The 14,589-nt window shown below is 43.5% G+C and overlaps 1 protein-coding gene across 1 annotated transcript; it reads right to left on the reverse strand.

Moving 5' to 3' along the window:
* Positions 1-574: 574 nt before the first annotated feature.
* On the reverse strand, positions 575-6,572 carry LOC122097460 (cytochrome b-c1 complex subunit Rieske, mitochondrial). Its single transcript, XM_042667964.1, has 2 exons — positions 6,301-6,572; positions 575-1,463 (listed from the first exon to the last, which is right to left on the reverse strand). Exons 1-2 carry the CDS (start codon positions 6,512-6,514, stop codon positions 853-855), a joined length of 825 nt encoding a protein of 274 aa, XP_042523898.1. The 5' UTR covers positions 6,515-6,572; the 3' UTR covers positions 575-852.
* Positions 6,573-14,589: the final 8,017 nt, after the last annotated feature.

The raw sequence follows: 14,589 nt of genomic DNA on the forward strand, positions 1-14,589 counted from the left end.
CTTGCTGGGTGCCAGTGACTCACATCTATAATCCTAGCTACTCAGAAGGTTGATAGCTCATGATCACAGTTCAAAGCCACCCCAGGTAGGAAACTCCATGAGACTTATCTCCTTGGGGAGAGGGAGAGAAGGAAGAGGAGGAAGAGGGGGGAAGGAACTGGAAGTAAAGCTGTGGCTCAAGTGGTAGTATGCAATCCTTGAGAGAAAAAGCTAAAGGACAACACTCAGGTCCTGAATTCAAGCTCCAGTACCAGTACAAAAGAGGAAGAAAAAAGGCCATAGGCAGATACCAACTAGCCAAACATGGAGGAAAGCCCCCAGAGAAAACATCATCTCCATCAGAACTCTTTCCCAAAGACTGCATTCAACAAATCATCCAGGGTACAGAACAGAAAACAAAGCACTTAGTCAAGCCTGTGGGAAAAAAAGAAAAACATGGGATCCCAAGTCCTGGAAATGACCAGCTACTTTTGCCTCATCCTAAATAAAGCATATAATAGAATCTATGATCTTGACAAAAAGCAGGAACAGAAATTGGGCCAAGAAAGCAAATACAAAAGATTTCACAACTGTCTTGCGTGCCAGTCTGTAATCTTTAATTAGAATGAGCTACCAAAGACATTGTAGCTTTCTCGTCTGTGATTAAGCTTAATATTTAACAGTGGCTTTATTAAGTGAATGCTTGGAAGGATTCGACATGACTTTCAATTTACCTCACATTAATGTATGCAAATACATTGTCAACAATTCAAATACGGCACATCAACCAACTTGGAAGTACACTAGGCTTCCTCGAAACTCTCCTGAGGTGACGTGAGGACAGGAGGAAGCCCGGGACTTGGGTCCAAGTATCTAGCCAACTACCACTACATCATCACTGGTGAACTCGTAGGTGGGGACTTCAAGGTTGAGGGGCGCAGGCCCCTTCCTGATCCTGCCAGAGGCATCATAGTGAGACCCGTGGCAGGGGCAGTAATAGCCACCATAATCGCCTGCGTTGGCAATGGGGACACAGCCGAGGTGAGTGCAGACTCCTATCAGGATGATCCACTCCGGTTTCTTTACACGCTCTAAATCATGCTGCGGGTCCCGCAACTGGGCCACTTCCACTGAAGCTTCCTGGTCGATCTCCTTCTTGGTTCTATGTCGCACAAATAGGGGTTTGCCTCTCCATTTGAAGGCCATGTTCTTGCCTTCTGGAATATCAGATAGCTTGATCTCAATCTTGGACATGGCCAACACATCAGCCGAAGCACTCATGCTGGAGACAAATTGGGAGACGGCATTCTTGGCAGCATAGGCGACGCCCACTGTTGTGGTTGCAGTTACCAAATAGGAGAACCCTTTTCTAGCCTCACTGCTCTCTTTAGAAGACTTGGTGCTGTCTAAGACTTGAGGGCGGCGGTAGTCAGAGAAGTCGGGCACTTTGACATCTGTGTGTGAGAAGCGGACAGAAGCTGGGACTGTAGGACAAAAAACAGAGGGTCCAAAAAACCAGTTAGCCAGGTTTTCTGACAGCATGAGACCAACTCTACAGATTCATAAGTATAAAACCAAATTCTACAGATGTGAAATGTAAAACCAGGAGCCAGTGGTTCATGCTTGTAATCCTAGATACTCAGGAAGGACAAGATCTGAGGAACCGCCTCAAAGCCAGTTGGGGCAAGAAAATCCATGAGACTCTTATCTCCATTGAACACCAAAAAACAGAAGTGGAGCTGTGCTCAAGTGGTAGAGTCAGCCTTGAGCAAAAAAAGCTCAGGGAGAGCACGTAGGCCCTGAGTTCAAGATCAAGTACCAGTACAAAAAGGGGAGCAGGGGATATGAAATGTGTTTCTCAGTGTCTCAAGAATGTCATACAGGCACTGCTAGCATGTATAATACTAAAGGTAGTATCTGGTACTAAGCTCCTGTAGCTGGCTGAATATGACTGATCACCTCAGTGCATCAAGTTAAAAGTCAAACAGCACAATAAGCAGCAATAGTTCACTTTCTGAAAATCCAGTTGCTAAGATATACCATGCATCACGCTAAGCATTTCTCATTCTCCAGACTGAAAGAAACACCAAAATTCCTGGCTAAGTGTACCTGGCTAAGTTGCTGAATAATTGGCCTTATTAAACCATATATACCCTCTATCCCTAAGCACAGCTAACACTTTCAGACTCTCTGGAAGAACTACTACAACAAAAAATACTAACTCAAGATCATACATTCTTTCATCCATTAGTATACTTTAGTTGCAGAAAGTTAAAGATTTCTATTTTAGGTTCTAAGGTACAAATTAATGTTCCTTTATCTTCAAGTAAAACCACTAATGGGCAAGGAAGGATATCCTCATCAGAACAGGACTCTTCCAAAATAAAACAAACTCTGCAAAAGAACTAATTATTCAATGTACATTTGTAAAAATGAAACCAGGTAACTTGAGAGGATGGGTAAAGTTGGGAGAGATAGGAGAGGACCACAGAAGGGATGACACTGATCAAGATGCAGTAAACTGATATGCTGAACTGAACCCTTTTGTATTAGTATTTAAGGATAATTTTAAATTTTTTCATTTTAAAAAACTAATTCTTAGCCAGATGCAGGTGGCTCATGCCTGTAATCCTAGCTACTTAGGAGGCTGATATCTGAGGACCAAGGTTCAAAGCCAGCCTAGGCAGGAAAGTCTGTGAGACTCTTATCTCCAATAACCCACCAGAAAACCAAAATTGGCACTGTGGCGGCTCAAGCGGTAGAGTGCTCATCTTGAGCTGAAATTGAGGGACAGTGCCCAGGCCCAGAGTTCAAGCCAAGCCCTACAACTGATAAAAAAAAAAAAAAAAGCTAATTCTAAAATTTAGTAATTAAAAAAAGGAAAGGCTTCATATATCTAATGTGGTAAAAACCAACAGAATAAAAGAACATTATCTTTTCTTTTTTGCTACTGTGGGGCCTTTAAATGAGACATTTCTATTTTAAGTCCTAAAACAGGCAGTGTGTCACAAAGAAATTAAATAATTACTGCCTACATTTATACTGTGGAAATAAATTTTTTTGGAGGGACCAGGGATAGTTTAGAAAAAGCAGCATGTCTTCTGTTCTCTCTCCCATAACGTTTGCAAATGTCTCACAAAAACTGAACTTACCAGCATCACTTCTAAATATGGTTCAGGGAGCAAAAGACTGCAAATTATAAATTTATTTTAGGAAATATGCCACAGGGTTTCCTTCTTAGAAAAGAAATCAGTACAAAGTTCCTTAGTTTTAGAAAATGTGTTGGTTCCAAAAGAAGAATCTACTTATACAATGCATCTTCATTGCAATAAATTACAATTCTATCCTGGTCTACTACACTGTCTCATACTATATAATCCTTTGAATCAAACATTGCAATACAGAAGAGTAGTTCCACTGCTTTTCATCTAATTTCCTAGGCCAATAACTTTATGGAAACTATAAATATTCATAAACAAGGGGAGAACCCAGCAAAAAAAATCACTCTCTATACTGTTCTTTTTCATTTTCCAGAGGGGCCTGAGACCCTGGGTAGTAGCACCCTGAGATTCCCAACTGTAGCTAGATGGACTCAAAGTGGCTTTACATCATGTATCACCACTCAGGTTAACCTGATATGGCATACTGGCATCTGGAATCAAACATCAATTACGGTCCCATGGCACTGCCTGCTACCACACCCATGAGATGTGTTGTTTCCTGACTAAAAGATAAAGTTCACATTTCTACAGTAAAAAGTATCCACAAGAGCTGGGAACTCATGGCTCACTTCTGTTAATAATAGCTACTCAGGAGGCTGAAATCTGAGGATCGCAATTCCAAGCCAGCTCAGGCAGAAAAGTTCATGAGACTCTTACCTCCAATTAGCCACCAAAAGGCCAGAGGTTGAGCTGTGGTATAAGTGATCACCAGCATTGAGCATAAAAGCTCCAGGACAGACAGACAGGCACAAACACAGGCACAAACTGCTTATGTATCCACATAAGCAGTCCATAAGGAAATGTATTAGAAAAGGAAATATATTGTAAGAACACTAAATAGAATAACTGGCATTCTCATCAAAAATAAATAAATATATAGACAAAAGAAATACAACTGTCCTAATCCTATCTAACAGGTTAAATTTTTATTGGTCTACCTATATGGCCAAGAAACCTTTAGAAAAGTCAACTGTCATGTGGCAAAAATCATTCTCTAACTCATACAACCTGCAATTAGGTTTGACTTTTTTAGAAGATGCTAGATTTAGTTGTAACATAAACTAATAGCATACATTAATGGAACTAGCACCCAAAAATAACATCTGAGGCCTTTTAACAACTTTTAAAAAGCTTTAATGTGGGTTCTATGTGCCTTGAAAGAGACTTATCATGATATATATTCCCATACACACAGGGATAATCTCCAGACTCAGACCCTTTCATCTTCCCATTAACTACCTGACCAGACATTTTAAGGTGAACTTCTGTAAATTCAAAAGAGATCTAGTCTTAAGATTAAGATTCTAAATTATTTGCCTGGTTTGGGAATATATTTCTATAAGGCAGGTAAGCTGCTAATTTTTGTAAGAAACCCTTTAGATAGCTGACAATTTCAGAGATGCTTTCCACCTTTGCTACTGAAATTTTCTCCCTTCTCACTTCTGTGCCCAAGACTAGGAATAAACAGGGCATTCATTCTACTCTTGCCCTGGACTGTTTCTCCAAAATATCCTCAAACTCCTTAATATATTCATTCACAAAATATTTTGCACCAACCATATACAAAGCCTGATGCTGTGGGACACAGAAAACTAAAGGAGACCTTGTATGCCCTAAATCTCAAGGCCAGACGGTTCACCCACAAACACATAATACAGAGTAGGAAGTGCTTTATGCTACAAAGACATAAGATGAATTCAAAATCTAATTGACCAGGTCCTGTATTTTAACTGAAAGGATGGGTAAGCCAGGGTCAAGTGGGAGGGTCATAAGAAAGTGAATGAATGCAGACTAAGAAACTGCCCTGCCTTAAAGAGGTATGTGATCAGGGCCACAAACTCAACTCTTACTGGGGCCACGCAGCACAAAATGTTATCAAGTCACCCTAGGGAGATCTGAATGGCCTCCCAAAAACCACTGGGTGCAGTCAAAACATGGTACACTACAGACTTGTCCCATGAAGAAACCAGAGCCCAGTGTAGCAGGCCAAATATCTATAGTTCGGCATAACAAAGTCTTCACAAGTGTTCAATACTAAACCAACAGCTTTGGGGCAAAGCACCCACATGTAGCCATTCACAGGATCATACTTAGAGAAGGTAAAAAGATTTGTAAGGTAAGACCAAAGATAAATTGGGATTAGCTGACAGAGAACTGGCCTCTGGAAAGAGCATGGGGATCTCTGAGTCCTGTTTCTTAGTGTCTAATCCTAACATGTAGAACACACTATCAATCTCTTTTTTTTTGGGGGGGGGGGGGTAGGGGAAGGGTGCCAGTACTGGTTCTTTAACTCATTGCCTAGACACTGTTCCTTGGCTGCTTTCTGCCTGAAACTGGTACTCTACCACTTAAGCCATACTCTACTTCACCTTTTCTAGTTAACTGGGAGGTAAGACTCTTCTGGGCTTTCCTGCCAGGGCTGCTTCCAACCCTTATCCTCAGATCTCAGTCTCTTGAGTAGCTAGGATTACAGGTGTGAACCACCAGTGCTTGGTGTGGCCTCTTCTCCTTGAGAACTTAACTACTTAGTGTGCAAACCCTTTAACCAGGGGCCTGCAAACATCCCTCACCTTCTACACTGCATGTGACCTTGGGGCTGGGTTGGGGATAGGGCCAAGAAGAGTGTAGGTGGGGATCACTAGAGGCAAAACAGCAGTGATTACAAAGTGAAGTTCCCAAATACTAATCACAGTGCCTGCTTTTTTTTTTTTTTTGGATCACTTATTAAGTGTCCCAAGCTACAGCAGTGGCTTGGGTGCAGATTTTGTCCTCTAAACCCCACACCATCCCTGGGAATCAACTTAAGAATTTGCCTGTAAGGTCAAGGTCAAGCTACCCGTAAGCACCGGTACTGGTCTAGCTGCTGAGATACAGGTGGGCGACTCCTGGTGAGTGGCACAGGTCGGCCTGGGATGAGGGCTCAGACCAGCAGCACCGAGAGTCCCAGAGCCCCCCCGCGTCACCGGGTCCCGCCAACTTGGCGGTGTGCGCATGCTCTGACCCTCAGAGGCCCAGGAGCTCTCAGGCCTCGGTACCCCGCCGTTCCTGCACACCACCCCCCCCCCCGGGTGCCCCGAGGAAGCCCCTCGACCCGGCTCACCATTGAGGCCCACGGAGGCGACCAGAGGCCGGCTCGCGGCCTGGCCGCTCAGCGACTCCTTACTCAGGAAGGGCCGCTTCACGTCCAGCACCGGCGGCTCCGGGGCGGCGGGAACTACGGCCTGTACTAGGGGCCGCAACGCACCCGCCACCCCACGGGCCGTGGCCGTCAAAACAGGCGCAAAAGGGCCCGAACGGGCGGCGACCGACAACATGGCGACAGCAACTCCAACCGCCGAGTCGGTCACAGGGACGACCTTCCCGTCCGGGGCGCAGGCGCCGAGAGGCGCAGGCCTGTGACGTCAGCGCGCCGGCCAGAGGGGAGTCCCGTAGAGGGCGGGGCGAACGGAGGGGGCGTTTCCCAGTGACGGAACGAAGCTGCGGAGGGCGTGGTTTTAGGCTCCTAGGGCGGGGCTTAGTCCCTGTGCTTGCTAGGCTTGGCACCCAGGAAGGTTGCAGCAAAGGCTGAGAGCCAGGGCCTTGGGGGTTCCAGATTAAGATGCTTTAGGGAAGAAACTTCATCTTGGGCGACCTAGAGATCTGAGCAAAGCATAATAGTTTAAATGAGATACTAACCGTTCCTAACGTGCGTGGCACCTACAACATAAAATATATATGTTTGCTAAAATTATTTATATCATCATCTAACAGCCACAAAACGCCAGAGACCTGAGTGCAAACCTTAATAAGGGTCGTGGTAATGGCTTGCAGTGATGAAGCATCTGATACATCTTAGGTTTGGTATTTTTCTGCACTTTTTTCCCTGTGTAATCAAGGTCCCTACAAGGTAGTAGAAGCTATTATTTGCATTTTACCAGTACAAAAGCCATCTTGGTTCCTCTGCTGAATTCTGGTTTGCCAACAAGCTACAAAGCAAGTTATTTGGTGTCTGAGCCTGCTCTGGACCAGGCAGTTTCCCCAAGGAAAGTTTAGGGGGCTACTAGAGCCTCTAAGTTACTTTCTATCACATGGTGACATAACCTTTACTTCTCTTTGGGTTCTGATTACACCAATAATACGGTGTCAATTGGATGCTATATCATTTTTATTATTAGCATTTTATTAGTTTAAGTAGTTTCAATTCAACATGTCAGCTTATGAGTACAATACATCTTGATCAATGTCATCTTTTTGACCTTTCTCCCCCCTCTCTCCCAACCCCACCCATCCCCTCAATTTTCCTAGTTCCACTTTTACATATGTACGTTGAATATTATGACTGTGTTCACCTATCCTTTCTCTCTCTTCATCCATCCAAACCCCCCCCCCTTGACCTCAGTACCCATAACACCTCAAGTTCCACCTTTCTGGTATTCATTTTGCTAAACTGTAAGTTCATTGTTCAAAAGAGACTTCCCTGTATATACCACACTTCAGTTAATCTATTTATGTACATGTGCATACAACCCTGTATATGTTGACATATATACTTATAAATTAGCTATAACATCTACATATGAATAAAACATGCATCTTTTCTCTCTCTGGACCTGAAAATTCACTTGACATAATTTTTTTCCAGGCTCAACCATTTCTTTGCAAATGATGTAATAACATTCTTCCTGATAGATGACTAAAACTCCATTGTGTATACACATATGTATGTATATATATATATATATAGTATTTTCCTTGATCCAGTCATCCATATAATTTTAATCCTTCACACTCATCTCCCCTTTGAGTTCAAAGTTCTCAGCAGAAAATCTAAGTCTAGAGACACTTTAATCATGTTTATTTCATGCTATTTCTTCATCCTCCATGCTGATCCTTTATCCTATACTATAGTGACATTGTGTGTTTTGGATTCATTTAGGTCAAAAGCACATTTAAACATGAAGCAAGTGTGGATGCAAATTTGGCAAGATGGTAACAGATTAAAGTTGTTACCCCTGGAGTATCTCAGCACTACATGGTACTAGACATGGACCTAGTGACCTAGTCAAATTTCCTACCCTCTTTAGATATGTTTCCCAGGAGAGGCAGGAATAATGGTACCCAACTTATAAAGTTCCTGGGAGGAGGAAACATCCTAGTATGTTCAAGGCTCATAGGAGGAAGCAAAGCTCAGAGTGAGGGTTTGCTGGAGTAGTTATATCTGAAGCATCCATCACCTTCTCTGAGCATCATTCAATTCCTACACTCCCCGATAACTCATCCTGACCCTCTCTGTCCAGTGACCCCCATCTCCTTTGATCCCTCATAACAAAGGCCTTGCCATCTTTTAGCCCCAGGCCCTACTCTGAAGAACCAGCTAGTCTTGCCTCCCAGCTAGCACTAAGCTCATCCTCAGCAACAAAAATCTGAGCACTGGTGGTTCATGCCTATAATCCTAGCTAGTCAGAAAGCTGAGATCTGAAGATCAAGATTCAAAGCCAGTCTGAGCTGATAAATCTGAGATATTTATCTTCAATTAACCAGCCAAAAGACAGAAATGAAGGTGTGACTCAAGTAGGAGAGTGCCAGTTTTGAGCCAAAAAGCCAAGAAAGAGGCTGGCATTGGTGGTTCATGCCTGTGACCCTACCTCCTCAGGAGGCTGAGATCTAAAAATTGCAATTTGAAGCCAGCCCAGGATAGGAAAGTCCATGAGACTCTTAATCACAGAAGAAAAAAAAAAAAAAGCAAGTGTCTCTGTGGCCCAAGTGGTAGAGCCAGCATCCAGGTCCAGGGCTCAAGCCCCAAGACCTGCACCAAAAAATAAAGTCAAGAAAGAAAATGAGATGAGGTCCTGAATTTGAGCCTTAGTACTGGCACCAAAAACTAAGTGAATAAATAGATTAATTAATTAATGAACCAACACTTCCAAAGCAGCTCCCACCTGCCATACATAGTTGAGTGTTCCATGAAAAATTACCCATGTAAGTCACAGCACCCCTCTGCGGTGGGGGAAGTAATAGAGAATGAGTGAATGAATTGTAGATGAGTGGAGCAAGGATTGTGGTTCTGGACTCTGAGTCCAGTCTCTGTTCCATCGCTCACTATCTGTGGCCTACTGCAAGTTATACAGCCTCTGCTCTTGCTTCTATCTTCCCTTTGCAAAATCTCTAAAGCATTCTTTTAAAGATTCAGTAGAGCTGGGCATTGATGGCTCATTCTTGTTATACTAGCTACTCAGGAGACTGAGATCTGAGGATTATGGTTCAAAGCCAGCACAGGCAAGAAAGTCCATGAGACTTTTATATCCAATTAACCACCAGAAAACCAGATGTGGAGCTGTGGCTCAGAATGGTAGAGTGCTAGCCTTGAGCCCAAGAGCTAAGGAACAGTGCCCAGGCCCTGAGTTCAAGCCCTACAACTGATGGAAGAAAAAAAAAGATTTACTAGACTCACAGAGGTAGAGCACACGGAAGTATTTCTGGCACACATGGAATGTTCTGGAAATGTCCATCGTGTTAACTTTCATTTCATAGATGAATGAAAGAGACAGAGAAGACACAAGACCTACAAAAACATCATGGACAGATACATAAAAGAACATAGTGGAGGTTGGAGGATGGCTCAGTTGGTAGAGTGCTAGCCAGTGAGCAAAAGCATCAGGTACTGAGTTCAAGCCCTGGTCTCGGACCCAAAAAAAAAATAGAACAAGAACATATTATTGATCCAAGTTCTTGGAGTTAACTCAGAGTTAGCAGGGACAAGTGTAACTGTATAGACTCACGGCCTTCCCCAGTGAAGAGCCTGCCTAGGCTTCTGAACTTCAGAGTTACAAGCGACAGTCATAATGGAACTTGGAACTGTGAGGGAAGATCTGACTTCCACTTGTTAGCTGTTGGAGGTGTTGGGGAGATTGTTTGTTTGTTTGTGCTGGTACTGGTGCTTGAACTCAGGGTTTGGCATTGTCCTTTAGCATTTTTGCTCAAGGCTGGCACTCTACCACTTGAGCCACAGCTCCACTGCAGCTTTTTGCTAGCTAATTGGAGATAAGAGTCTCACCAGTTTTCCTGCCTGAACTGGCATCCAACCATGAGCCTCAGATCTCAGCCTCCTGAGTAGTTAGGATAACAGACATGAGCCAGCAGCACCTGGCAGTTGTTGGTTTTTGACTAAAGGGATAGACTTCATGCTTCTCAGTTTACTTTTTCTGTGAATGCTGCATCAGGAAGGGAAGGGTATGGGTATTCCCTTGACCCAATTCAGTTTGTACACCAGCTTGGCCTTTAGTAACTCCATGACTCCAGAGAGGGCTGAACTTCATATTCCTCATCTGTATGTAAAACAGGGATTCAAAATGAAATTTCTACAAAGATTGAAAGAATACATGTGGAATATATGTAGTACAATGAGAGAAAATGATGTAAGGAATGATGAACTGTACATTTAAACTGATTGTTGAATGGTAACCCCTTTGTACAACTACTTGAAGATAGCAAATATATAATTAATAAAGAGAAATACTTAGTATACAGTGTTTGCTGCACAGGCTCTTGTTTTTTTGTTTTTTTTTTGTTTTTTTTTTTTTTTGTCGGTCATGGGGCTTGAACTCTGGGCCTGGGCGCTGTCCCTCAGCTCTTCAGCTCAAGGCGAGCGCTCTACCACTTGAGCTACAGCGCCACTTCCGGTTTTCTGGTGGTTTATTGGAGATAGGAGTCTCACGGTCTCTCCTGCCCGGGCTGGCTTTGAACCGCGATCCTCAGATCTCAGCCTAGGCTCTTGTTTTTATAAATGTAGAAGGGAACTATAGCCATAGATCTGAGAACACATATACTGGGTGGACTTCTTGGAAACCATCAAGTCTGTAAAGCAATGTGTATGTAAAAACAAAGGTTAAAGTGGGCATGGCACATTTTTTTTTTAAAAAGTTAAATCATTCCAGGCACTGTATGGCTCATGTCTGTATTCCTAGCTACTCAGGAAGCTAAGGTCTAAGGATTATGGTTTGAAGGCAGTTAGGGTAAGCAAATCTGAGAAACACATCTCCAAGTAAGCACTAAAAATCTGGAAGTGGAAGTGTGGCTCAGGTAACAGAGTGCCAGCTTTGAACAAAACAGTCAAATGAGAGGGTAGGGTCCTGAGTTCAAGCCCCAGTACTGGCACAAAGGAAAGAGAGAGGGAGAGGGGGAGAAAGAGGGAGAGGAAGAAAGGGAAGGGAGAGAGAAAAAAAGGAGGGAAGGAAATGAAAGAAAGAAAGAAAGGGAGGGAGGGAACAGATGATAGAATGAAGACTCTCCCTCTCCCCTTACAGTCCCAAAGGACCTGTTGGATGGGCATTTGTACTGCTGTAAACCTCACAATGATTGGCCAGCATTGTCCTGGGAAATGAGCCCCTATCATCTTAAGTGGCAAGGAGACTCTGCTTGAGGTTGGAGTCTGAAGACAAGACAATTATCCTGAGTGGTCCAGGCAGGCCCAGAGAAATTAGAACTTTTATAAGAGTCACACTCTTGGCTTTTGAAGTGGAGGCAGGAAGGAGCCTGGAACTGGGGAATGTGGGGATTGCTGGAAGCTGGAAACGACATGTATTTTAGACATGTTTACAGCTTCTAAAACCTTGAAAAGGAACTCAAGTCCTGCAGACTCTAACCTCTAGGACTTTCATAAATTCAGGGAAGAAAAGGGGAATCACAGAAATGGTGGGACAAAAAGTGAACCAATTCAACCCTGACACTAGATACAATGTTGGAAATGAACTTTACAACTTGGGGGTATGGAGGGAAGGGGAAATTGGGAGAAAATAAGGGTAGAGTAACACTGTCCAAAAGAAATGATCTTTTAAAAAAAAAAGAAATGATCTTATCATCTGACTTAGGTAACTGTAACCCTTCTGTACATCACCTTTACAATAAAATTTAAATTTATTAAAAAGATGTATGTGTATGAAGTTACTCATTTTGGCTTGTGGAAGCAACAGGAAGCTCACACATACACTAGAAACCCTGACTTCTCTTTGCAGATGGAGAGTGACAGTGGGTGCTCACCGATCTGGATCCTTTCCCATGGGGGAAGAAATCTTAAGTTTACACAGTTCCATGAGAAAGACCTAAAGTAGGAGGATGTGTCTGTCAGTCAGCAGAGTGAAGGCCTGACTGGAAGAGGATTTCAACAGTTTGTTACAGCAATGGGTTTTCCAATGGTGTTGGGGAGGGGAGGGTGCACTAAGCATGATCTAGTGATTGTCCTGTTTCTATAATGGAAGGCTCACCTCAAGCCCCAAGGGTGGTAACTACCTTCCCATTGAATCACAGCCCCTTATCTTTCTCCAATTTCCACACCACTGGCCTGGAATCTTCTGTTCCAGTGGCTTGTGAAGGCCTGTCCTCCCACATCTCCGTGCCAGCCCACATCCCACTTTTGAGCTAGACATGAAGACTGACAGCCCCTTGAGAAGGACATAAACTGTCCCCGAGTTAAGTCATCTAAAAATGGATTGCTCTTCCATAAATCCATCTCTGTAATTCTGTGCCCCTATCTCTTTGAAAGACGGTAACCCCAGGGAGGGGAAGAAATTAGCCAGAGAGGAGAAGTTCAGATGTGTTAATATTTTAATCACTCGTTCGTTTAACACATTAGTCACATTCATTAAGTATGATTAATATGCAGGCTTTGTTGAAGATTGCTACCAGTTCCTATCTCCAGATGAACATCCATCTCTTTTGTCCAGCAAGCTGCTCTGATGATACTAAAAACTACCCACTTCATTTTTTTTTACACCTGAATTGCGTTGTGTCCCCTGAAAAAATTCATTGAGTGAATTGGATTCCATTATATAGAAAACTTGCTATGAGCTTAGACTTCCAAGTCCTCCATTTGCTCCTGAGTCATTCGAGACAAGTAATTGAACCTATCTGGGCCTCAGTTTCCTCCCTTTGAAGTTTCATCCATTTATTAAAAGCTTTTGTAGGATGATTGCAATATGCAACGTTATGATCAGAAGACAGAGAAAAGAGTGTAAATGTGACAATGCAGATACCTCACACTTGTAATCCTAGCTACTCAGGAGGCTGAGATCTGAGGAACATGGTTTGAAGCCAGCCCAGGCAAGAAGGTCCATGAGACTCTTATCTCCAATGAGGCATCAAAAAGCCAGAAGTGGAGGTGTGGTCTACCTGGTAGAGTGCCAGCCTTGAGTGAAAATGCTAAAGGAAAATGCTCAAGCCCTGAGTTCAAGTCCCAGAGCTGGTATACAAACACACACATACAAAAAATAGTACAAATATGGTTACTTTTGAGGACTTTGCATTCATGCCAGGGAAGCAAGGTAGATGACAAACAGATACAGTATGTCAGGTGGCTGTATGTTTTTGTGGAGTCAATAAAGCAGGGTGACTTGATGCTGGTGGTTCACACCTATAATCTTAGCTACTCAGGAGGCTGAGATCTAAGGATCATAGTTCAATGCCAGCCCAGGCAGGAAAGTCCATGAGACTCCTATCTCCAATTAACTGTCAGAAAACTAGAAGTGTGACTCAAAGTGTTAGCATGCCTGCTTGAGCTCAGGAACAGCACCCCGGCCTTGAGTTGATAAAATGAAGAAAATAGGGTGAAGGTAGGGAGTCCTGGCTATTGGGGAAGAGTCAGTAACTCACTGAAAACTCAGAGTGCACTCCTGGAAGAATCAGGCTGCACGCAGAGCTGGAGAGTTCATGTTTATTGTTTATTGCATCAGAGGACGCAAAGGAATTCCAACCCCAAAGACTAACAGACAAGAGTACAACTGTTTTATACTTCCAGATGTTTTGAGTTTTGTCTTACCCCAATGGCTACAGTTTCTCAAAAATTACTTGACACATAAAAATCAAGCTAGTGTCAGACACCAATGGCTGGTGCCTGTCATCCTGGCTATTCAGTAGGCTGAGGATTTTGGTTTAAAGTCGGCCCTGGCAGGAAAGTCCATGAGATTCTCATCTCCAACTAACCACAAAAAGCCAGAAGTCCAGCTGTGGCTCAAGTGGTAGCGCACTAGCTTTGAGTACAAAAGCTTGGGGACAGCACTCAGGCTCTGAGCAAGCTCCAGAGAGGGAAAAAAGGAGAGAGAGAGACAGAGACAGAGACAGAGACAGAGAGAGAGACAGAGAGACAGAGACAGAGACAGAGAGAGACAGAGAGAGAGAGAGAGAACTCAAGCTAGTTCTGGCAATTGCAGGCTTTCCTTCTCTGGTTGAGCAAGTCTGATCATGTCAGGGTTGAACTAGTTCTGATCATGGTAGGCTTTCCTTAGCAAGAGGGCCCCTTGGTCAACCCTATTCCCACTTACCAAGTGGAGAAAATGTGTACCATGTAGTGCTATTCAACTGGTAAATTGTGAGCCCTGATAGTGTTGTGGCTAGAGGTGAAGGTTGGCACCCAAATGGA

Source organism: Dipodomys spectabilis, unplaced genomic scaffold (genome assembly GCF_019054845.1).
Source record: "Dipodomys spectabilis isolate Male_0828 unplaced genomic scaffold, ASM1905484v1 ptg000422l, whole genome shotgun sequence".
Lineage (NCBI taxonomy): Eukaryota > Metazoa > Chordata > Mammalia > Rodentia > Heteromyidae > Dipodomys > Dipodomys spectabilis.